General features: G+C 40.5%; 3 protein-coding genes across 8 annotated transcripts in view; all 3 read left to right on the top strand.

Annotated features, from left to right (window-relative positions):
• The first annotated feature begins 19 nt into the window (after positions 1–19).
• Positions 20–7,234, top strand: LOC119559764 (importin-5). Its single transcript, XM_037872838.1, has 5 exons — positions 20–287; positions 1,878–2,027; positions 2,089–3,183; positions 4,045–5,398; positions 6,034–7,234. Exons 1-5 carry the CDS (start codon positions 207–209, stop codon positions 6,669–6,671), a joined length of 3,318 nt encoding a protein of 1,105 aa, XP_037728766.1. The 5' UTR covers positions 20–206; the 3' UTR covers positions 6,672–7,234.
• A 1,768-nt stretch (positions 7,235–9,002) lies between these two features.
• On the top strand, positions 9,003–12,226 carry LOC119560816 (protein spartin). Of its 2 annotated transcripts, none has more exons than XM_037874461.1 (4): positions 9,003–9,298; positions 10,024–11,164; positions 11,247–11,553; positions 11,855–12,226. In XM_037874461.1, exons 2-4 carry the CDS (start codon positions 10,039–10,041, stop codon positions 12,084–12,086), a joined length of 1,665 nt encoding a protein of 554 aa, XP_037730389.1. In that variant the 5' UTR covers positions 9,003–9,298; positions 10,024–10,038; the 3' UTR covers positions 12,087–12,226. The 2 variants fall into 2 exon arrangements, with proteins under 2 accessions (XP_037730389.1, XP_037730388.1); XM_037874460.1 differs by lacking the exon at positions 9,003–9,298 and adding an exon at positions 9,491–9,523.
• Positions 12,227–14,277: 2,051 nt separating this feature from the next.
• The window catches only part of LOC119560559 (uncharacterized protein CG43427), a 64,557-nt gene continuing 53,617 nt past the window's right edge, over positions 14,278–25,217 (top strand). For all 5 annotated transcript variants that reach the window (XR_005221031.1, XR_005221030.1, XM_037874073.1 and 2 more), the window contains exons 1-2: positions 14,278–14,413; positions 14,940–15,117. The gene's annotated coding sequence lies outside the window, so the exon portion shown is untranslated. The remainder of the gene's footprint in view (positions 14,414–14,939; positions 15,118–25,217) is intronic.

Here is a 25,217-nt window from a genome sequence, read left to right as displayed (position 1 = left end):
GTTGCTTTGCCACCCGACCAGCGAACGGCCCCCGAGAACCCACGGTGACCGCGAACCCAGCGAGCAGTGCGCGAAATTGAGACCCTTTGGCAACCCAGCCAGTTGCTCTGCTCTTTTTTAGGCGGCCGCCGTCGCGTGAAGACTGAAGTGAAAATCGTGGTTCCCGCGACTCTCGTGTTTCGATTCATCTGAACCAGCAGGACAAGATGGCAGCGGATCAGGCTCAGTTCCAGCAGCTCCTGGTGTCCCTGTTGTCCACGGACAACGACGTGCGCCAGCAGGCGGAGGTAAGTCACATTGCGACCGGCCGTGGGCCGTGGGCAGGGGCGGGGGATCGCGCAAAACACGGCCATCGCCTCGAATTTTCGATGCGCAATTTGCAATTTGCTGTTTGCGGATATGTGCACACAGTACGCTTTCGTGGGCAGCTGCCATCTATAAGATATTCCCGGGCGTACGGGCCTGCGAATCTTTCGGCCGAAATTTCTGACGACTCTGAATCATCGCACAAAACGTGTTTTCGCCCTCCGCTTTGCCACGACATTCGCATGTGTGCGAGGGGGAGAGCGACTGACGGGCGGCAGACGGTGCGAAGCAGGCGAATGAGCAGAATCGAGGCGGATTGTACAATTTGCATGGCCGCCACACGGTTTTCCACTGGAATATAGTACGCCTCGGCAAACGGAAACAAAGAGCAGGTGCGAAATCCGTGACACACACGGTCTGGGAAATGCAATCTGTCGGTTGATAAGGCGCTCGGATTGCGTTCTATTCCGGCCACATGGCACCGCTTCGCCCCGCCCACCAGACCCCACCCACTCGCCGACCTTGGATAGACGGCGGGCATGGTACCGCTTCGAACTGCCTTGGAATACTGGGTTGCCAAAAATATACGGTTCCCAAGCCGGTTTCCCTGCCACCTTCCAAAACAACCTTGTGGAAGCTTGAAGTTTAATACCTAACTTTAGTCAAACGTTCCTTAAAGTTTTGATCGAAAAATGCTCTAAAATACATAGCTCTCCAAAGCAAAATCTTCGAAAATTCTTATCTTGTTTCTGAAATACAACAATAGTATTCGAAACGCAAAGAATTCAAAGCTTTGCAGGTTTTCAAACTGTAACACTATTAATGTATTCTTTTTACACCATTACATTGTTGTGTATAGGTAAATAATAAGTACATATTTATTTTAAAATTGGTAGGGAACAAGTTGTTTGCCAAACAATTAAGATGCTATGGAAGATAAAGCTACATTATGCAATCGATACAATTCTCCATATAAATTTCGTTGGCATTCGAAAAATTAGATTAATGAAATTCGAGTTATAAAAGTATTCAGCATTTTTGTTAAATTAAATAAATAAACGTTAAAATTATTTCTTCTTAATTTTTTTGGCACTTGGACTTTTTTCTGAACATACGTACTTAAAATATTGCCTAAATAGTTTAGAATAAAATGATTGAGCTTTATTACAGTTTTGAAAAAATGTGTTTGGTAGCTTGTTAAAAAACTAGAAAATAAAATAAAATATACATATTTGTTAGATTTTATTTATCTTATCGGTAACTACTAGATACTAACTACAATACTATCAATAATGTACCTGTTGAAATCGATTCTCATCATACAAGAGTACTGTCCATTGAGAAACGTAAGAGATTCTGAAAGTTGTCTAACTTAAATATTTTATTTAATATGTGTAGTATTCCTTGACCGCCTTTACATTTCGATTTTAATAGAGTACATTGACGCGAGTTTTGTACATTATTGTATACTTGATAAACCCAAGATTTAAGTAAAGTGAACTTAAATATAAAAGTCATCACACGTAGACCATATAACCAATCCCAAACAATATGTTGATTACCGATTTCAGGAAGCGTACAACAACCTGGCAAGGGAGCTGAAGGTGACGCACCTACTGGGAAACATCCAAAATGGCCAACAATCGGAGGAAGCGCGCCAGATGGCCGCCGTGCTGCTGCGCCGTCTGTTCACCACCGAGTTCCTGGAGTTCTATAAAGAGGTTAGCCGAGTCTCGTAACGAATCACCGCTAGCAGTTCTTACTAACGTCCCCCACTTTTAGCTTCCCGCTGAGTCGCAGAACCAGCTGCTGCAGCAGATCCTCTTGGCCGTGCAGCAGGAGGTGACTCCTCAGCTAAGGCGGAAGATCTGCGAAGTGGTTGCCGAGGTGGCTAGGAATCTGATCGACGAGGACTCCAACAACCAGTGGCCGGACATCTTGCAGTTCCTCTTCCAGTGCGCCAACTCGCCCACACCCCAGCTGCAGGAATCGGCGTTGCGGATTTTCTCTAGTGTGCCTTCGATCTTTGGAAACCAGGAAGCTCAGTACATCGATCTGATCAAGCAGATGCTTGCCAAGAGTATGGATGCTGGCTCCGATCCAGAGGTGAGGGTTCAGGCTGTGCGAGCCGTTGGTGCTTTCATCCTGTACCACGACAAGGAAAAGGAGACGGCCATCTACAAGCACTTTGCCGATATGCTGCCCCGCATGATCCACATCACTGGGGAGACAATCGAAGCTCAGGATGACCAGAGTCTGCTGAAGCTTCTCATTGAGATGACCGAAAACTGCCCGAAGTTCCTGCGTCCGCAGCTGGAGTTTATTTTCGAGGTATGCATGAAGGTCTTCAGCTCGCAGGACTTTGAGGACAGCTGGCGACACCTCGTCCTGGAGGTTATGGTTTCGCTTGCCGAAAACGCTCCGGCGATGGTACGCAAGCGGGCGGACAAGTACATTGTGGCTCTGATTCCGCTGATTTTACACATGATGACCGATTTGGATGAGGACGAGAACTGGTCTACCGCCGATGTGGTCGATGACGACGATCACAGCGACAATAATGTAATCGCCGAGTCCTCGCTTGATCGCCTTGCCTGCGGTTTGGGAGGAAAGGTTGTGCTTCCGCACGTAATGAATGCCCTGCCGGCTATGTTGGGCCATGCTGACTGGAAGCATCGCTTCGCCGCCCTCATGGCCATCTCGGCTATCGGTGAGGGTTGTCACAAGCAGATGGAGGCCATTCTGGATGAGGTCATGACCGGAGTCCTGAACTTCCTGAGGGATCCCCATCCCCGCGTTCGCTACGCCGCCTGCAACGCCATTGGCCAAATGTCCACGGACTTTGCACCGACCTTCGAGAAGAAATTCCACAGCCAGGTGAGTTTTGTCTCGATAAATCAAATCTGTGTAAATGCATTTTTGACTACATTTGCTTAAAATTTAAATTATTTATGGTGCGTTTTGTTAATTTATATGGGATTGATGTGAAAAAGTTTGCCATGGGCGTTAGTTATTGACAGTCAGTTTATACTTCTGTGGGAAAAAATTAAGATGAATTTGTTTTTCGATTCTCGTGGTATGGTGCAATGTGAATTCCTTACACCCGGCCAAACTGTTAATGCGGAATATTATATTATACAACATTTGGTTCATACAATTTCCCGTTCATACCCGTTATTCGTAGAGTAAAAGGACTGTTTCCGAGATGCATACCACATTCAGAAAGTCGTCCGTTTTCTCTTACATCTAGTGGTATAAATGTATGAACCGGCGGAGTGTTAGTGAAAACATCCGATTTGCTGCATGTATATCTCTATCCCTCTCGCTCTCCCTTTATCTGAGTTACGGGTTTCTGATAGCCGAAGCCCTTCGACTATATCGTTTTTTTTATTGTTTTTTAATAGAACTATTCGACTTGTTGCCTTTTTCAATAAGCACTCACCCTATGCTTTTATTGGAAAGTTGTTTACAGTCAATGCAATTAAATGCGACACTTGCAAGCAACCCAAACATTATGTAAGCAAGGTATTACGCTTAATTTAAGAGTCGGACAACTGTTGTAAAATATATATTTTTTCACAAGCGCCTTACTTGTAAATAATGTATTTCTCCTATTTCCACAATCGGGCTTTAAAGTAAACATACATACCTAAATGTTTCTAATTAAACCGGTTGAGCAAATTCAATTTTTAATTTGATGCTTTGGAAAAATTTTAATGCGAACCGAATGTTTTGCAGGTGATCCCCGGTCTTTTGTCGCTCTTGGATGACGTGGAGAATCCCCGAGTGCAAGCGCACGCCGGTGCCGCTCTGGTGAACTTCAGCGAGGACTGCCCGAAGAACATATTGACACGCTACCTGGACGGGATCATGGCCAAGCTTGAGACTATTCTAAACTCGAAGTTCAAGGAGCTTGTGGAAAAGGGAAATAAGTTGGTTTTGGAGCAGGTAGTGACCACAATTGCTTCGGTTGCAGATACTTGCGAAGCAGAATTCGTGGCCTACTACGATCGCCTTATGCCATGCCTTAAGTTCATCATCCAGAATGCAAACTCGGATGATCTACGCATGCTACGAGGCAAGACCATCGAGTGCGTAAGCTTGATAGGATTAGCGGTGGGCCGTGAGAAATTCATAGGCGATGCCGGAGAGATCATGGATATGCTATTGGTCAATCACACCGAGGGAGGAGAGTTGGCTGATGACGACCCCCAGACCTCCTATTTGATCACTGCCTGGGCCCGCATGTGCAAGATCCTTGGCAAGCAATTCGAGCAATATCTGCCCGTCGTGATGGGACCCGTGATGCGAACGGCCACCATGAAGCCTGAGGTGGCGATGCTGGACAACGACGAGGTGGAGGACATCGAGGGTGATGTGGACTGGTCTTTCATTAATCTTGGGGAGCAGCAAAACTTCGCAATTCGCACTGCTGGCATGGATGACAAGGCTTCAGCCTGTGAGATGCTGGTATGTTATGCTAGGGAACTTAAGGAAGGATTTGCCGAATACGCCGAGGAGGTGGTGCGTCAAATGTTGCCCATGCTTAAGTTCTATTTCCACGACGGTGTCCGCACAGCGGCTGCTGAGTCATTGCCTTACCTTTTGGACTGCGCAAAGATCAAGGGTCCGCAGTATCTAGAGGGCATGTGGCTGTTCATCTGCCCGGAGCTGCTTAAGGTGATCAACACGGAACCGGAACCGGAAGTGCAGTCGGAACTGCTCAACTCATTGGCCAAATGCATTGAGACCCTGGGACCTAATTGCCTTAACGAGGATGCCATGAAGCAGGTTTTGGAGATTATCAACAAGTATGTTTTGGAGCATTTTGAGCGGGCTGATAAGCGATTGGCGGCCCGAAACGAGGAGGACTACGACGACGGCGTGGAAGAGGAGCTGGCCGAGCAGGACGATACTGATGTCTACATTCTTTCCAAAATCGTGGATATTACACATGCCCTCTTTCAGACGAACAAGGCTCAGTTCTTGCCCGCCTTTGAACAGGTGGCCCCACACTTCGTCAAGCTACTGGAGCCCAGCCGATCTGTGGCCGACCGCCAGTGGGGTCTTTGCGTGTTTGATGATTTGATCGGTAAGCCTTTTTATTTTATTGTATTACGTGAGGCTTAGACATAGTTCGAAAGAACTGAAAACTTTTCATCACCTAACTTTTAAAAAAATCGATCTTAAAGTATCAAAAAGATAGAAAAAAATAAAAAAAAAAAGCAAAAGAAAAATCGAATAAAACATATTAATGAAATATACAAATATTTCATGTTTTACCTGTTAATCGTAGAGTTATTATATTCAAGACAGCGCCCTCATTTTGTAAGATTGTTCAAATCGGACCATCCATTAAAAAGTTATAATCATATAAAGAAACGGACGCTTTTTTGCTTGCATGTCCCCATCTCCCTCGCACTACCTTTAGCTGAGCAACGGGTATCTGATAGTCGAGGCTAACAGCTTAAAGTAACATTTCGGCGTTTATAACAAAGGTCTGCAAAGGTTTCAAGCATTATGAAAATTTTTTTAGTTTTGGGTTAGTAATCCTTTTGCAATTATTAATGTTTAGACGAGGGATATTTTATTGACCAGTTAGAATTAGGAATTGATTAGGTCTTGGAATTTGCTATGATTATTTATTCATATTTAAGAAAAATATATTATTTAATATATTTTTTGAAATGGCTGATACTAAACTATTTTTAATTACTTTATTTGCAGAATTTTGTGGACCCGCTTGTGCTCCATACCAGCAGATCTTTACGCCTGCCCTGCTGCAATACGTTGGCGACAAATCCCCGGAAGTGCGCCAGGCTGCCGCCTACGGATGCGGAGTGCTCGGCCAGTTCGCCGGCGAGCAGTTCGCACTCACGTGCGCCCAGATCATTCCACTCCTGGTTCAGGTCATAAACGATCCCAAGTCCCGCGAAATTGAGAACATCAATGCAACGGAGAATGCAATCTCCGCGTTTGCTAAGATCCTGATGTACAACAAGTCGGCGTTGACCAACGTGGACGAGTTGATCGCGGCATGGTTTTCTTGGCTGCCGGTTTCCGAGGACCCAGAGGAGGCCGCCCACATCTATGGCTATATGTGCGACCTGATCGAGGGCAATCACCCGGTAATCCTCGGGGCCAATAACTGCAATCTTCCGCGCATCGTCTCCATCATCGCTGAAGCCTTCTGCACCAAGGTTATAGAGGCGCAGAGCGCCACGGGTACACGCATGCTCACCATTGTCAAGCAGGTGGAATCCAATCCTGATGTGATGGCCGCATGTGCCAGCACTCTCAGTCCAGAACAGCAACAGGCTCTGCAGGACGCCTACCGGGAGTTGGCGAACGTGGCAACCGCCTAGAGCATCGAAAACCCACTGTTCTCCAGACCTAATCCAGTCCTGGCGACCTCGGCAAGGAGGAAAGGATGGAAGCTTGAGCAAGTCGTTATCATTATATTTCATCTGACCGAAATTGTCGTCGCAAATGCATTATAAACTATACGTTTAAAACATACATACACGCATACTTATATTTATGTGTACGATAGAGTTATCCGGGTATATAATTCTATATATATTGTGATTTCAATCAAAAAAACTTCTCCCGAAGACAAAAGTCTGCTCCTCATTAGAATTTGACATGTTGTTTGGATCAGATCCCAAGGCCATCACAATCATACACAAATTCCAATAGATTATTTTCGTTACTCATTTTTTCATATGTTTTTCATATGTGTGTATATTCGGCCCGCACGGCCGCCTCCTCTCCCTGAAAACAAATAAAAAACAGGATGTAAACGTTGTCCGAATCAAACGAAATGTAATTTTGTGCATTCGAAACAAGATCCACAAAAATATTTAAAGGAATAACATTTATTGTATTTTAAAAATGATAAAAAGAACGAAATAAATAACACGTAAAACGACATTTTAATTGATATGGTGGGCGGATTTTTATATTGTTTTCGCAGGTGTAGACCATATGTTGTTTTTAGGACGGAAGCAAATAGTTTCATGGAAGAAACACAGCTAAACAAGTGCAAGAAAACTGGCTCAAGCTATCTTAAACGATTTTGGATGTAAAATGGCAGGTGAAAGGGAACTGTAAGGTAGGGGAATTTAATTAATTAAATTGTCGAATTATATGATTAAAACAAATAATAGCACCACTAACACAAAAAATGTTTAAGTGGTCACCCTACTTATATTTTGAAATTGTCTAACTGTGTCAAACGATTCTTTAGAAGGCCATACAATTTTAAACATTTTTTTACGCTTATATTTTATTTATTAAATCTTATCTTTAATGACACTATCAATAAGTAGATGAAATCTTAAAAACTACAATTTAACTAACAGCCATGTAGACTGACTAAGTCTAAAGGACCCTAATAATTATTGCTGGGCTGGCAGATTGTTTCGATGTAGACGAGTTCTGTTCGAGACTCGTGTTAGACTCCTAGCGAGAATGTTATGGAAAGCCGCTTTCTGCTGTGATATTTCATCTTTAACCGGCGATATGCCAAGATCCCGCTGGATATTTTCGTTCCGAACATACCATGGCACCCTAGTGATTGGTCGCATGATTTTTAAGAGCTTTATATCAACGTTGTTGTTGCTCGCGTTCCCCCAAAGCTGGGAGCCGTAAGTCCAAATGGGCTTAAGGGTGGAATTGTAGAGCAGAATTTACAACCCAGTGTAGGCTACTAGTACAACAGATTTTTAAACAAATAAGAGAAACGAACGCCATGAGAATTTAATAAAAGTGAGCGAAATCAGAAATCAGTTTAAAAAATTCTTGATAAAACAAAACTAGCGCTTATTCTTAAATTAAAACAAGAGAATACGCTATACTCGATGGCATCGACTAGTAGATACCCGTTATTCAGCCCAAAGGAGTGCGAGAGGGATGGAGATATGCTTAAAGAAGCTCTGCTTTTTTCACTAAAACACCTAGTCAATAGCGCCACCTATCGTCTTCTTCGGTAGCGCCACTTGGCTGTATTAGTGAAAACACCATATTTGCTGTATGTGGGTGTGCAATCTCGATTGAATTGCAAAATAGATAGATAGGTTTTTATAAAAAGAACAAACGCTCTTTTAAATTTGTACAAAATATTTTAATGTTATAGTCATTTGTGGGCGTTAAAATGGTCTTGGCACCCTGCTGAACCAAACTGGCGCTGCGTAGGAAGCCCAATAATCAACATGCCAGGACCCAGCACTTTAGCTCTAATACTTTCCGAGATCTCAGCGTTCATACGGACAGACGGACGGTCGGACATGGCTAGATTGACTCGGCTAGTGATCCTGAACAAGAATATATACACTTAATGATGTCGGAAAAGCTTTCTTCGACATGTTACATATTTTTCGACGAATTTGTTTAAAATGTTGCCTTATTTTTATTTTTAGGAATTTATAAAATAAAGTGTCTTCAAATTTTAGTTTAAATTTAAATCGAACAGGACAGGAGGTATAGATGTTAAAATAGAGGGTATTCTTTAAAATTTGGCATTTCTAAAAGACTTTAAAAAATGCTAATTTAAATATATATTTTTTACCCAAATCCTGGTACGTATACGTAAAAAAAGTTTCAGACAATGCAAATGTTTACCCCAAAAAAGTTTCGATTTGTAGAAGAACGGCAACCCTCTGTCATACAATAAAAGCAACAATTCCGAACGTGCAAAGGTCTCCTAAACAGCTGATGCAATAATAAGCCAACCAAAACAAAAATGCAAAAATCTCAAAACATTCCAATACTCAAATAGAAACACTCACGTTTTGATAAGTTATTAACGAATCGAAGTTTCCGTAAAGATATAAAACCGGGTGTTCGACTAAATACGTAGGTTCTGAGCAATCGTCAAATCGGAACCCATTAGTTTTGATGACATAGTGATGACTTAGTGGGCAAAGTGCACCCTGATCTGTATCATTCGCACCGACCTTTGCAGCAAATCTCAGTCTGACTGAACCCAAAGGCAAGTTCTACAGGTGGGGGGAAAAATCCGCTAGCAAGGCAGAAAAGCGGAAACAATTTCGTTGGCCACAATTTAATTTCGGGCAGCTGCCCCACTCATTTTCGGTGAAGGGGAGGATGGACAGGCTGTCTGTTGACCAATTTGATGACGCATTTCTGTTTTGAAAGGGCCGCCTTTTAGTCGGTTTTAGTTGCCCGCTATGTCAGGATGAATCTCTGTCATCAAGTGGGTTTCAATATCGCCTTTCGATTTATATCTTATGGAGTTTTGTATTGAAAACACTAGTTCAAAAAATAATATTTTGAAAATGGCACAAGTAGGATGATGGTCGTTTCTGGTAGAGTTGGAGGTTTAGCGCAACTCGAGATATAATTCAAAAATTTGGAGATACAAAAAAAGGCTTCTTTAAAAAACTCTAAAAAAAAAAATGTCTTAAAAGAGTAGTCTTCTTTTTGGTGATTCAGGTGTTCAACTCTACCAGGAACTAGCATCATCCTTCTTGGGGTATCTTGGCTGTAGAAAAATATTTGGAAGATTTTTCAAATGTATCAAAATCAGATAGTCAGAAACGATACCTAATTGGAATAACAAGACTCTCCAGAGCCTTTTTAATACTAAATAAATAAAGATAATATTTAATAACAAAAATACGTTTAAGTAAACTTACAATTGTTTCGAGTTATTGCTTAGAGGTCTAACCCTATCGTTTGTTTAACCTTCCTTAGATATTCAAAGCCGTAATGGCGGAGGAGAACGAGTTCCTGAGCGCCTACGCCGGCATTAAAACAGCGTACAAAGCAGCCATGACTCAAGTGGAGCTGGCCATTAACCACGAGGAGCAGGAATCCCAAGGACAGGCGATTGAGGCTTACGAACTCGCCCTAAAAATGATAGATGACACTTTCGTAATTCCAGTAGGTCTTCCCGATGAGATTGATGCCGTGCAGACCGAGTGGAACGATGCCTGTGTGCTGATCCAAAAACTGAAGAGCGCCAAAACGGAAGTCAGCTACCGTCTAAAGGTTTTGCGGTCCCAGAACCAACCTGTTGACGATACTGCTCTGGAGGCCATTGAGGGAAGCCGAACTGAGATGGATGGTAACAGGGCATTGCTGGCGGAAAACTCTTCCACGCACTACGATATATCCAATGCTAGTGGAAGACCAAAAACTTACAGGGAACTAGCTGCCGGATTGAGGGAGCTTTTGGCTGTTCCGGACTCGCATGCCTTGCTGGATGAGCTTTTCCGTGCCCAGGTGAAAATGTACCGGATTGAAGCCAATGGAACTGTTACTTCTATTAATGGATCGTCCACTATGTCGTTGGTCATGTGCACCGTGGGTGGTGAATGGAAGTTCCTCAGTGGTATTTGCTTCATTCAGTGCTCCATGCCTAATGAGGAGACTGGAATGATTTGGCTGTACCCCCTGGTTCCCTCGATCACCAACTGCTATCGCACAGAGTATGGAGCCATCATCCTTCCTGATATGGAGTGCCAGCAGCCGGGAAATGCGTTTGGCTTAATCCTAACGAAGGAAGGCCAGCCATCGTTGAGTTCGGAGGAAGAATTGCAAGACTTGCAGCAGTTCTTCCTGGACTTGTTGGAGGCAGTACTCGCTGGTACGGTGGAGCAGTTGAAGTCGCCGACCTCCCAACGTGCTGGCTTAGCTTCGGATACTGTTTCCGGGTCGGAGCAGGTGTCCAGACACATTGTGAGTGCGGCCGACTTCATTGCTCGTAATATGGTGAAGGGCGCCGAAAAGACGGGAGGTTTTATGCTCAGAAGTACGCCTTATCTTATTTCCAAGATGACGCCCGCCTCGGCCGACGCTCCCACTCAGGTGCCCAGCTCTGTGCAGACGTCCGGTTAGTCAATTAAAAAAAGACAGTGCATAAAAAATGTAAGAAGTGTTTGGTGAATTGTGTCTAACCTCACTCTTCTCTGTAGTGGAAGTGGCCCAAAAAGTGACCCATGCTGCGGCCGGGATGACAGGGTGGATAGCCGGAAAGGTGGGCTCTGCTTCAATGACAGTGGGTCGCTACCTGGCTCCTCACATCCAGGAGCAGGGGTCTAAGTTATTACAGAAAGGATTCGGCTACGACAGCAACGAAGCGAACAGCACCATGGAGGGAGCCTTGACTATTGCAGCTGGAGCCGTTGAAGGTGTCAGCACCGTATTCGATGGCCTTGAGGCATCTGCCAAGATCCTCGGGTGCAGCCTCAGCCAAAACTCGGTCAAGATAATTGAACACAAGTGAGTTAGCAAGAATACTTCTTAAGGCAGGGCTCGAATACATTTTCCTTGGAACATTTTGTCGTATACCGACTACAACTAAGAGTTTGTGATATAATAATACGTCTTCACTTCTACGAAAGTTTTCTTTAAATGTTTTTGGTTTTTCAAAACATTTTAACTTTCCAAAAAAAATATTTACCTACAATCTTTAAAGTGGTACATAATAAAACTACAAAATACTCGCATCCCCTTTATATGTTTATAGTGAAATACCGCCATTTCCCTTTAAAAGTTTATAACTGTATGTGTACAATTTCAGATACGGTCAGCCGGCAGGAAACCTAGCCAGTGGAACCTTTGACACGGTGGGCAACGTTTTTGTGGTTAGCCAGAACGTGAACTACATAACTCCAAAAGGCATCGCCAAGAAAATGGTCAAACGAACTGGAGAAGCCGTGGTGAGCGACTACAAAAGAGACTTACGCAAATCGGAATCTCATTATATAAATGCCGGTGCTCTCTATCCGGATCTTCGGGCTTTGAAGGAATGAGTGCCGCATTACCAACGATATTTAACATACACTGTAACTGCTGATATAGATATACTGATATGCAATGTGAATCTCTATTATTGAAGGTCCTCCAAATTTTTCTCGATATGCAACATAAAACAACAATTGTTTGAAATTTAGCGAATATTTTAGTTATGGGTATGGGTTAGTACCGGTTATGTTTGTTGGTAAACAATATTTGGTTTGATTTAATTACGTATGTCGAAATTGTGTGGCCCAAATTGTGTGACCCCACAAAATCTAAATGGATTTTACCTGCAGATTACGACCCCAAACTTAACTTGCCATCATGTCACAGTTTTAAAAAAATCGTGGTTAAGGTACCAAATTTTCAATTTTTATACCCCTTACTCGTAGAGTAAAATGGTATACTAGAGTCGATCTAGCCATGTCCATCTGTCCGTATGAACGCTGAGATCTCGGAAACTCCAAGAGCTTCTTGCGCAGCGCAAGTTTGTTTCAGCAAGGTGCCACGCCCACTCTAACGCCCACAAACCGCCCAAAACAGTGGCTTCTACAGTTTTGATGCTAGAATAAAAATGTTAACTGAATTGTATTGTTTTTATCAATAGCTATCGATTGACGAAAAAAAAAGTTGGCCACGCCCACTTTAACGCCCACAAACTTCAAAAAATCGTTAATATGAACGCGGATATCTCGGAAACTATCAAAGATAGAGAATTGGGATTTCAGATTTAGATTCCGTAGCCTTGTACGCAGCGCAAGTTTGCTTTGCTGCTTGCATATCTCCATTTCCCTTTGGTCCCTACAGCTGAGTAACGGGTATCTGATAGTCGAGGTACTCGACTATAGCGTTCTTCCTTGTTTTACATAAATTGGTTTGGCAATGTTGCTTAGAATCCTTTAAAGATTACATTCAGCCTATACGATTTGGCACTTTTTTCGGCCCCATACAAATCGACCCCTCTAATCGGAATATTAATGTCAAAATAATACAAAGACCGTCATATTTCGTTTTCGGTAAGCATATGCGGTAGTGAATTGAAATGGAACCTTATCTTAACATTTCTGTAATTACTTTTTAGTTTTTGAAAAACCGGAAAGATCTCTAAAGTATATACAACGCTCCCATGGGAACGACCTGCAAGGGTATCGAAACTTCGGTTTCCCGAAGTATGCTTGCTTTCTCGTTTAGATTGAAAATAAAACTCGAACTCCAATGTTTTCCAATTTAATACCGATTGCCCTGAAAATGGCCAGAAAAAGTATTAACTCGACCACGGCGAACACGTTAAGACTAATTACATATAAGCTTAGGAACGAGTGTTTTTTCTTAGATTTTTGCGGTTCCAGTAATTGTATTAGTATTTTGTATTATTTATTTTTTTTTTCTAAAACACCTAGCCTAAAGCGCCACCTATCTTCTTCTTCTATTCTCCACTTGGATAAAAGAATACAGATTTCTGGATTAAAAAAGAAAAATCATAAAATAATCATTAATAAATAATTTTTTTTGGTAAAACTTATAATAATTACGATCCCTGAATAAAACACATCACCTAAATTGGCTAAGCTCAACTCGAGATATAAGTAAAAGCACGGAGATACCAACAAATATTTCGTAGGAAAATCTTTATATAAACTTATCCATAAACAAGTTTGTTGACTTCTTTTTTGTGATCTAGGTGTCCAACTCTACCAGGAACTACCATCATCCTTTTTTTAGGCATTTTGGCTGTACTTAACTTAAGTATAAGCCACACAATCCTTACAAGCTAATTCTCTTGGTCTTAAGAATTCGGGTTTATTAAAAAAATAATTAACATAAAACCAAACACTTTACCCAGCGATCCACAAAATCTAGAGCTATATTAGTTATATAAACTTAGCTTTTTCTCTTCACAAGGAAAAATAAAGTTCTGCTAACTTTGATCAAAATATGTGGTAATGGTAACATAAAACGAAATCAGGTGTGCAAGATAAAAGGAAGTTTATCCAAAGATTTATTAAATCCATTGCTTATTTTAGCGTGCGAATAACAAAACCGAAAAGCTGATTGAACTCAAGTCCACCAAAAACATACCAAAAATACCGAACATGGCTTCAGCACTTTTAGTGATGCGGCAAATACATCGATGTATCGATGATACTATCGATTGCTCTTCAAAACCCAGCGTATGTCGTCCCGCCGGAACTGGCCACACTATACCGTTCGTTTTGAAATTACAAATACATGTCGTCGGCAGTTCGTTTTTCCACTCGGTCGCAGCTGCAGCTTATTTTTGAACTCGGCGCGCGAATACATATTACCCGAGCGCTTTTTCGTGATTCCGGCCCTTGGCACGGTAAATAACTTGTGCTGGTCTTGGAGTCTAGAATTTTATTTTGCGTACCACGCACCGGGTTTTAAGTTAAATCGCACTGGAGACGGTGTGGAATTGCACCTGTGCAGTGGAAATTTGTGAATTCAGTCGCGGTCCAATTATCGTTTGTGTGTGGGAGAGGGGTGTCTGTTTGTGTGTGTGAGTGAGTTAGTGCCGTATTATTTTCGATTTTGACGGGAAATGTGAACGGAAAAGTGAATAATACTCACTAGCCTCAGTTGTTGCACTTACGACACAGAAAAAGAGTTTTACTCGCTCAAAAATACCAGTTTAAACAACTACCGAAGCAACAACAACTGCCATCAACGGCCAACAGCAAAAGCAACAACAACAGTTCTAACAACAGTACACTAACAAACACGTTTTCCATTTTATTTTTCTACCTCGCGTTTGCTGGTGTGTGTGTGGGAGTGATGCTGTGTGTGTACGTGTTGCTCATCTGAGTGTAGAAATTTCTAATGATTTTGTATGCGTTCCCGAAAAGCAGTTCCGAACAACAACATCAACATTGGACTCCAGACTCCATAAAGCCCGTCTTATAATTTGCTCAAAATTATTTGCCTGTCTTACTTAATTTTAAAACAACCAACTACTGCAGTCGCAGCAACAGTTCAATAAGGAAAAAGCAACACCGATATCACCGAACCGAGCTTCTAATTTGGTTGGTGAGTATTTTCGATTAAAATGTTGGATTTTGAGTTTAATTAATATTATTTCCTTACATATTTTTAGAGTTTATTTTTTATTATTAACAATTTTAATTATATTTGGCCTTTAAATTAATCAATATATTAATATTTAAATGATTTTTACTGATTACAAATAATTTGGAAGACTTTGAGGACGATTTCTTCCAAGAAAATGCAAGACACCGCTTATTTTTTCCACTATTTCCAAAAAAAGACTATCTTTAAAAAATTTCAAACTAACAAATCTAGTTAAAATACATATTTTTTGTTGTGTAACCTTTCTTGGTAAAGTTCGTGTTTCACGAAAAAAAATGCTTATAATGTCAATGACTTAACATTTTTATATGTATACTAATTGGAAATCTTTATATATATATATTTAGGTCGCAAATTTTTAAGAATTTACACGAGGAAATGACGCCATTCTTCTCTTGTAATAGAATTTCAAAGCTGTGTATTTTTCTATAAAAATAAAGATTCTACGATGTGCTAATAACGCTATATAATTTATATACATTGTCAAAATAAAATTTGTACAATGTTCAAGACAAACATAGCGGTCACGCCCCACACCCGCAAATACAATATCGACAAAATCAGCCGATTTGTGAGGACTGTAAACTAACTTTTAAAACTTTTCTTATACAAACAAAAAAGTGCGAGTGTCAAGTAGAAGAGAATTTATCTTTAAGTTATATATTTGAAGTGCGATCACTTAGGGCCAGCTTTCCCAATCGTGGTCATTACAATATGGGTTCTACTGAAATATAGCAATTTGGACTACTAAACTTACTAGCTGAATTTTCAGAAATAAATTGAACAACAAAAAAACGGACTTCTGAAGTTGTAGTTAAGTTTTTAATTCCACACCACCGTCTTTCTTTAAGAAGAGACAGCCACATTGAAACATTAATCTTTTGATTTCATTTGGGTAAAATAGTATTCCTTTTTAAGATTGTCTTTATTAAAGTGGTTGGCGTGCTGTATCCATTTACCTGATGCAACAATAGCAGCAAAATATCATTGTGATGACCAGGACTAGGGAAATTACCTCAAGTAACATCCTTGGTCCTGGTTCTGGAAACTCCGGTGCATCGTGGGTGTGGGAGATATTGGTCTGAAGTGGAGGGATCGAGCTTGAGTTATTCATTCTATCGATCCGTTTAGAGATCTTGTTGCTTTTGCAGTTTTGTTTTAAAACTCTTTACACACCTTTGACATACGTCTCTGTGTTGACTTTGTAAGTCTTACTTTTCACTATTCAAGCCAAAATTTTCTCACTGATCAAACTTGCAGCATTAAGGGGTCTAGTCATTTATTTCATATCATCATTATTGTCATCACCTGAGCTACAGGTTTTTAGCTAATAAGGCAATGGCGAAAAGACGAAGAAAAAATTGTTAAATTATAATCGAAAGAAAAAATCCATCATTGGAAAGTTGATTTGATTGCATTTGCGGAATGCAGCTGCCAGGGTTGCCTAGTTGTGCGACAGGGCGACGCATTTTTCGCTAGCCGTGCACTTGGCTAATATTTCAGGCTTCATGCTTCATTTGCTTTTCGAGCGGCCCAAGTCAACTTTCTGAACAGAGGGCGAGGGCGATTGGATGCGATTGGATCGGATGGGTCGTACAGTATGGAATTGGATGTGATGGGATGGGAGAAAGGCATTCGAAAGGGCTGGAATGAATTACATACCAGTCAAAGGTCTCCCAGCTCAGTTATGTGAATTTTCTACCTTGCTATGAGATCTTTAAGCAGAGCTAAGTTCCGTTTCGAACTCTCTTAACTTGAGTTGATATTTAATATTAGTCAACAAGAAAAAAATTTGTGTTTTTATAATCCATTTGTTTTAGAGGTATATTTTAATTAAATTATTACATTTAGACAGTTTAATTATTGCAACAGAAATGTTTGAAATATCATTGTATTAAATAAATCCAATTATTCGTTATATCAGCTTGTTATTACCAAGCAAAAATTTTTTAAGTGTAGGGAAGTAGATTTCAAAGATATCTTTTACTTGTACCACCCACAAAAAAGATAATAAATCGCTTCGGGTGACAGTGGCTGGAACATTTTTGCTGCAATTGGCAGGGCAAGCGGAAAATGTTGCGTGGGAGCAGAGAAGTGCGGAGACATTACACAATTATCCAAAGCATTGCCCCAAGTAAATGAAATTGTTCATCCCACTCACATAAAAATCAATTCTTCTGCCCCATTCACCCCTACTACACGAAGACGAATTTGAGACATTATATTAAAAAATTATTAATTATTACAACTCAGGCGGCATGGCAATACAAAATAGTTTGAAATGGTTATTAATATTTCTTTCTTTCATTTACTACACATGTAGATTTAGCCGAAATTTATTATAATACTTGATAGAACTTTGTTTTTATCTTAGTCTATTTTCATGTGAAAAGTTTGTGTTCAAGTTGTTCTAAAATTGCCTTAACACAAACCAAAACTATTGGTTAGACAAATATAATTCATGGACTTAAGAAAATGAATTCTTTTAAGTGTATTTGCCTTTTTTCTTGGCGTCGGTTATTTTCCTTACCGTCTGTTTTTCGCCGAGTCTTTCCGTTGCCGTTTTGTTTATGCTTTTCCCATCTTATTGTTTTTGCGCGCCTCGTGCGTCAATTTATGTGAGTTCAGTTCGCCTGCAAGACGGAAGCGCTTCTTAATGATACAAATAATAGTAGCTGTAGCGGCAGCTGGAAAAACTGAGGAAAAAAGGGTGTCCCGGCAGCTTTTTGCATTTTCCCTCTCCAGCGCTGAAAACTGTCCGTGGAAAATTGGCGCCGCCGCAACTGCCCAAATGCCGTCGCTGTTCAAAACTGGTTTGCCGCATAATTTCCAAAGTTGCAATTTTCATTTTTTATGGCCATTTGTCTCGGAGTTGTTTTTGTGTGTTTATTTTTTGTTTTTCAGTTGAAAGTGTTTGCAATGCCTGTTAAGGCAGATTTGGAGCTCCCCAGTTTTGCTTCTCCTTGCTGGCTCACTTTGTTTGCCGTTGAGGTAATCAGAATTACATAAAGGGAAACATTTCGCTTTCATTTAATATTTTAAATTTGTCAGTTTTTGTTCGATTATGACCCCGTTATCTATGATAAACTTATTTTTAATACTTCCAGTAAGTTGTTACTTTCCAATTGCTATTTCTTAAACAGTTTGCTGTTACTAAAATGTGAAAAATTGTATTTAGCCGAATTTAACATTTTTGATACATACGTTAAAAAAGGTTTGAAATCGCATGCGACTGATATTAAGGCTGAATCCTACCCTTTCTGGGATCCGGTAGCTTGTATCCGATTTCATAACATTTCTGCTTTAGGCCGGCTCTTTCATAATCTACCAAAAGCACTTGTCACCGCCATCTGGCCCGGCAACTTCCACTGGGCCACCCATATGGGCCCAGTTTGGGCTCGCCGCTTACCTGTTCCACCACCAAACACAAGTGACACTTGTGCAATTATTGTAAAAAATGTTATTGTCCACTCTGGGAAGCCAGTATGTGTGCATTGAAGAACCCTCTTGGACAGGTTGTTCACTGAAACGAATGGCTGTTTTATGCCGGGCTCTTCATGTCTGTCTATGCCGACGTCGCGCTGAAACAATGGAGCGTATTTTGTGAAAATTCTCTGTGCGGAGCGGTGGCTGGTCCAGCTTATTAACTTACCTGTTATTTCAACCATTTTCGTTTTTCACACGCACGCAGGTCTGGAAAATGGAAAATGCACTTGCCTGTGGATTAGTTCGCCCTCGCCTGAGTTTCTTTGTCTTTCCCGTTTTGCCGCTCCTGTTTTTTTTCAATGAGCGGAAATGCCGCAGGGTCTGATTTCTTTTCAGACGTACAGCGAAAAAGTACTGAGAAGAATCGTATGTAATAAAAATATTACCTTTTATCATTTTAAGAATAATATAAAATATTTAAAATAAATTATTTTATTTAATTACCAATTAACATAGATATTAAAAAATGTATTAAAATGTTGTTTGCCTTAGTTGTCAATAAATAAAATATTGAAAGTTCTTAATCTTATTTGTTTTATATACCAGTTTCCACTTTTTTTTTCTCTGTGCGAATAGTATAACGACCTAAACCGGGGACTTAAAAAGAGAGCTCTTTATTTTCGGTCTCTACTGATTTTAGATCTAGGGCGCACACAATTTGAGCGAGGTATCCTATCAGATTCTAGTAAATTGACGGCGCCCGATGAGTATTTATTAGTTTGTGTTTGTGAGTTTACCCTATAATTAAAATGCAACCTTATTGTTAATATGGGTTCGGGTTGATCTGCTTATCATTAATGCGCTATTAGTTTCAAAGCTGGGCTTAGTGCGTCGCCTTGGGAAAATATGTTTATAATTTTTCCTGTCTGTTCGCTTTTAATGATTTCGGTTGTGTTTTTACTCGGAGCGCAGAAAGTCATAACGACGTTTGGCAATTAAATAAATCCAATACCAGGGGATTCCAAAAATTGAAAAATGCAATTGCGTAATCATTTCTATTGTCGGTCCAACTCCTCACGGACCATTGTCAAACATGGTTGGTTTTAATTTCAACAGCCCCGCACTCACAGGATACATTCCTACACCCGAAAAAATTGTGGTTAAATTGACCAATATTATAGTTAAATAGGCCCACCCATTTAATGGGCCATGACCCATAAAATAGTTGCTGTTACGTAATACGTTACGTAGGGGTTACTGTAAAAATAGTTATGCAACTATAAAAAAGGGCAGAATGGCCCAACCCATCGATTGTAGTTAAATAACTATTTTTAAGTTATCCAACCAATAAATTATTGTTTGCGAACTATTGTTAAAGTAAATAAATATAAAATTGATAAAATGTTTTATTAAATTGAACTAATTAATACGACATTGTAGCGTGGTATTTTATAAGTAAAATAATAATAAAGTAAATTTTAAATTACCTATTTCTTTTGTATGGAAGATTATACGTAACTATGTTTGACAGTTACTTTGGCAATAAGAAATTACACTCATCACGTGAACATTACTATGTTAATTGTAGTTTAACTATTGAATAGGAAACAAGGATAAACAAGTAGACACATAACTATTTTCAATAGGAAGTACTATTTTGTATAGTTACAGAACTATTTGCATTGGTCAATTTGACCAAGAACATTTTGTTGTGTAGTATACATTCATATAAACGTTCATACATATGTGTGAGAGCTCTATTTAAAATGTATGTACAAGATTATATAAAATACAAACTGTTGACCTAGCCCCAAGAGCACTGGCAGAATTAATTGCCACAGGAATTGTTGTATGTATAAGGCTCAAAAGTTGAGAGTTTGGGCTTGTATATGAACGCGTTTACATACTGGTTCTGTTGACGACTACCAGTGCCATGTTAACAGGGCTTTTAAAGCGAGAAAATACACTGCGACACAAATGGCTTGCTCTCGAATTGAGAATTTAAAATGAATGTGTGTAGATGTGTTTACTTGGGAGTTCTCACATGTTCGGGAAGACGTAACATTTTAGGGCCACCCTTCGCATCCAAAAGCGTCCTATCCCAACACCACCCCTGTTAGACCTTAACAGTCGGCTGCTAACTTTGCGACCGAGCTCGGATACAACAGCTGTTCCCCGTTGGGGGCGTCGCTCCCGAAGGGGAAACGAGTGCAATAAAGTTATGTACCCACTCTCGGCCCCACACCATCTAGCTTTTACTGCCATTGCAACAGAGTCGACAGCTTGTGACCTATATAAAATTGAATTCATGTACACATATAGGTATACCTACAGATATCGCAAAGTTTTAGGAGCCCAACAAATGTCCTAAGTATGTATATAAATGGCTTTCCATGTTCCTGTATACCCAACTTCAGGTCGGGCATCTGTCGGCTTTGGCTCCTATCAGTAGGCCCGAATGCCTTCCGTCCCGGAAAATGGCTCAGTTCTTTTTGCGGTCTTAACGCGTCAGGATGGGCCCAGGGATATAAGTCGGTTCTGTTTGGAATAAATGAGGGAAAACTCGTGCATTTTTAATATTTGACGGCACAAAGCCAGGTGGAAGCCAGTTTATAAACGAAATAACAGTGAAGAGATGTAAGAATGCGAAAGTGTGCGCGGTGTGCAAAATCTCTTTAAAGGTACTTGATACCAAGTAAATATTTAGTATTTCCTTTGGCAGGCCCTGTCTGGGGTTATCTTTGTTCTGTATCTTCTCCGCCTATATATATATATTGCAATTATTCACACCTAGCAACCTTCAGTCTTATCAGCCGCATATATAGAATTTTCACTCGGGCGTTCTCCGGCTTGTCCAGCGACCCACATATGCAAATAAAGAGCTCTGATTGCACCGAGAACTGCGCCGCAATCAGATTTTATTTGCGTAAGGAACGAGAGAGGGCGCTTGATTAGAGTCAACAGAGGAGACGCGCTAGACATATGGGGACTGAGTCCATATATAATGCAGCGTCAACGTTATCAGCAATTATCAGAGAATCGTAAAGTTGTATGTTTATTTAGCGGCACATCGCCCCAGGCGCTCCTCTCAGGTGAATAGAACCGTTCTCTGTTTGCATTTCTGCAACCAATTAAGTTTTCATTTACTTTTTAATTTAGGCTTTTCTTAATAAAGTCAATATTGCCTAAAATTGAGTTCGAAGTAAGAGCAAATGCCCGATAAATTTAGCGTAGATTGTAAGAGAATGTATTCACGTTTTTATAGGAATATAAACGTAAAGTTCCCGAATGACGATTTGCAATTTTGTGGGTTAATTAATTGGTCGAGCTTCGAACATTTTACACAATTCCGTAATATAAATCAGGCCCATTTTGGTTTATGTTTGTAATACAGTTTATACAAATACCAAATAGCGATATGCTGAATATTTGTTGTGTGCCTTTCACCTACGATAAGTTAACGCAATTAGTTTTACTATCTATATCGCAAAGCCTCGTAATCGTGTTTTTGCGCTATCTTAAACTGAGTTCCTAAAATATTTCTTATTTTAATTATGGCCCATACGATTGCCGACATTCTATGTGGTAGGAGAACTACTTGAAATGACCAAGAGAAGAGGTGCACTAATCAAATCAAGTCGTATGATCGATAAATACTAAACCTCCGCCACTTTAGGTCCGTAATTAAAGAATTGAATGGTGGCCTAAACGGTCAGCCTCACCATTATTCCTGCTGGTCTTATATCGCTGCTGTGAAGGTCAAACAGGGGCGTGGGGTTGGGGGTCACATGTCAAAGTCGATTTAGGGCAATCGTCAAACCTGATCTCCCCAGAGACCTTCGCGTTCAGGTTTTCGGTACTTTATCTCGTCTCCAGCTGCCATGTTAATTATCGCATAATTTTTAGGCCTGTCGCATGCCTTTTTCTTTTATTTCAGTTTTCAATTTTTGATAAATGGGCTCGAGTTACATCACAGTTCCGGTGAACAGTGACCGATCTGGTGGGCTCGGATTACCAATATGACATTGTTATTAGGTGCCTGACTAATTGGTAAGCTTTTCTCCTTACCAAGGTAAATAAACACTTTTTACTCAACGGATACTTTATTTTGCTTAAATGAAACAATTTCTCTTGCTGGGAAAAATTTCACTTTTATTTCTATGGAGCCAGTTTACTCACTGTTGCGGTTGCTTTGGCCTCGCCTGTAACACGAAAAGCGAAGCAAGTCTAATAAATAAAATAAAAGGCAGTTGAATTGTCTGCCTGCAATGTGGATGTGCATGTTGCAGTTTCCACTCACAAACTCATTCGATGGGAAGCTTTTTTATTTCGTTTAACTCCCCAGCAACCACTTTTAGTCCATCCTGCCAAAATCTGTTGTATCCAGAAGAATTTTTAATACATTTTAAAATGTATGTCTAAGTTAAAGGTATCAGTGGAGAGGTAGATTTTAAATGAATGTTAATATCCACCTTCCTATTTATCTTGTACTTATTTCTTAAGGCCTACCTTTAATATTTAAATTCTTGTTATTCTTCATTTTTTTCTTTTGTTACTGTCTTTGCTAGAATAATAAGAAATCTGTAACTCTGTAATTTGTTTAAGAAGAGTCGTAATCATTTGGATAATTTCTTTGCAAATTATTTGCTCTACCTCTCCACAACGAGAAAACGCACTATTATATGCCTGGCTGACAACCTTAAGCCATTTGCCTAAGATTCAACACTTCGAGCTACGCAAATGCATTTCCTTCTTCCATGCAAAGGTGAGGCCCTTAAAATGAAATCGTGTTTAAGCGGAAAATGCACTCGGAGCTGAATGGAGCTAGGGGGATTTGGGAGGCGCGGTGGCGCGGAGTAGTGGTATCTAATAAAATGCACATTATTGCGAATTCGTTATGGCCAAGAGCTCCGCTCTCGGCTCAGTGCTGAAATTTCCTCGCTGGGATGCGGCCATGCAATTATGGTGACTTGGCTTTGGGGAGCTCCAGAGTGGAGCTCGGATCGAGTTTTCTGCGGCCTTCACCTCGCTTGGAAGACAGTGTTGGGAAGCGACAATTGGCCCAATGTGACGACAGATGTGCTCTGTCGTGGCTACCAAGGAATTCGCGCAATTTGCTGCAGCAACATCAGCAGCGGCAACAGCAGCATCAACATCACAGCAGCAACAACAACTGGGAGTGACTTATGCGCATGCCCAGCAACAAGTTTTCGCTGCCTCCAAAGTAAACAAACTTTTCTTCAACTCCCACCGCACCCCAGCGCCTCTTTCTCGATCTGTACAGTCTGCACTCTACACATATAATTCAATAAATATTTTGTATACCCGTTACAGGTAGAAGAAGCATAGAAATTCTTAATCAGGATTACTAGACGAGTCGGTCTAGTCATGTCCTTCTGCTTCTCTCAGTTGGGATTTCAGATTTTGTAAAAGTATAAATGAGATTTTGTTTTGTTTATCACTATCCGTCAACATGATAAAAACATATGCAATCGGATCATTTATTCAAAAGTTATATGCATTCAAAGTTTTTGCCGCTAGGTGGAGCAGTTTGCGAAATCGAAAAAAGTCGCTTTGGCGATTTTTAAAACTGGAGAGTTTAATTGTTGCATTTAGATTCTATGAGTGCCAATAAAGCCCAAGTTTGTTTCAGCCGAGGGCCACGCCCACATTAACGCCTACAAACACCCATAACGCTAAAGTCCGCTTTGAAGATTTTCTTTTAGTGTAAATTTAAATTGCCTTTGTTGATCAATACCTATATAAAATCTGGGAGTCGAACCAATCTCATTATGTAACTAAGTTAAACAGTAGTACCGCTACCGACCGCCAGTTGGCGCTGGCACCAGTGTGCTATCCGAAATGACCTGGAACTTTATTTTATTTGAAACAGATTAACGGGTATCTGATAGTCGAGGGATTCGACTATACCGTTTCTACTTGTTTTTTTTTTAACATTAAGAGATTTGTCTAATCGAGACCAAGTCTTGGTTTTGATGTACAATACAATTTAAACCAATTTAAAGTCGGTGAAGCGTATAATAATAGCAATAAAATAATACTTTTAAAAATATTTAATAATCTATAAAAATATTTATTATTTTTAAAAACATTTAGTATTTATAAAAGTATGTATTACGCTTAGCGACTTGCCTTTTTCATGTCGTATACCCCAAATGCTTGTCCACGTTTGTGCTTTTACCACTTATTAGAAATGCTCAGTATATCGGAATTTATAATGGGTATCCTCGATTACAGTCAAACAGAAAATCATGTAAGTGTAGTTTTACTGTACGTCTTTCTCTGTTCGCGCCTCGCTGCGAAAGCCGGTTGTTTGTTATTAGTTGGCCCCCAGACAATGTTGGCCATGTGTACGGGTCTTGGTATGCGTGCGTTTGTTGGCCTCTTGACGTCTCCCTTGCCTGTTTCGTCCCCAGTTCCCTCCTCATTCTGTGGCCGTTGTTGCAAGTTCAGTGACTGCAGTCTGCAATCCGCTGAGGCCTTACACCGATGCTTGCAGCCTTCGATCCCAATCAGTTTACGCTTTGCTTACAAAATTGAATGACCAGCCATTGATCATCATCTGCGTTCAGGGGCAAAAAAAAGGGGAAAGA

This window comes from Drosophila subpulchrella, unplaced genomic scaffold, assembly GCF_014743375.2.
Source record: "Drosophila subpulchrella strain 33 F10 #4 breed RU33 unplaced genomic scaffold, RU_Dsub_v1.1 Primary Assembly Seq354, whole genome shotgun sequence".
Classification (NCBI taxonomy): Eukaryota; Metazoa; Arthropoda; class Insecta; order Diptera; family Drosophilidae; genus Drosophila; species Drosophila subpulchrella.
This window is presented reverse-complemented; position numbering and strand designations above follow the sequence as displayed.

Excerpts from the sequence above, each read along its gene's own strand:
- LOC119559764 (XM_037872838.1), top strand. The coding sequence starts at position 207 with ATGGCAGCGGATCAGGCTCAGTTCCAGCAGCTCCTGGTGTCCCTGTTG. Across the intron at positions 3,184-4,044 it reads AGAAGAAATTCCACAGCCAG|GTGATCCCCGGTCTTTTGTC; the intron begins GTGAGTTTTGTC and ends AATGTTTTGCAG. Across the intron at positions 5,399-6,033 it reads CGTGTTTGATGATTTGATCG|AATTTTGTGGACCCGCTTGT; the intron begins GTAAGCCTTTTT and ends CTTTATTTGCAG.
- LOC119560816 (XM_037874460.1), top strand. Across the intron at positions 11,165-11,246 it reads CAGCTCTGTGCAGACGTCCG|TGGAAGTGGCCCAAAAAGTG; the intron begins GTTAGTCAATTA and ends TCTTCTCTGTAG. Across the intron at positions 11,554-11,854 it reads GTCAAGATAATTGAACACAA|ATACGGTCAGCCGGCAGGAA; the intron begins GTGAGTTAGCAA and ends GTACAATTTCAG.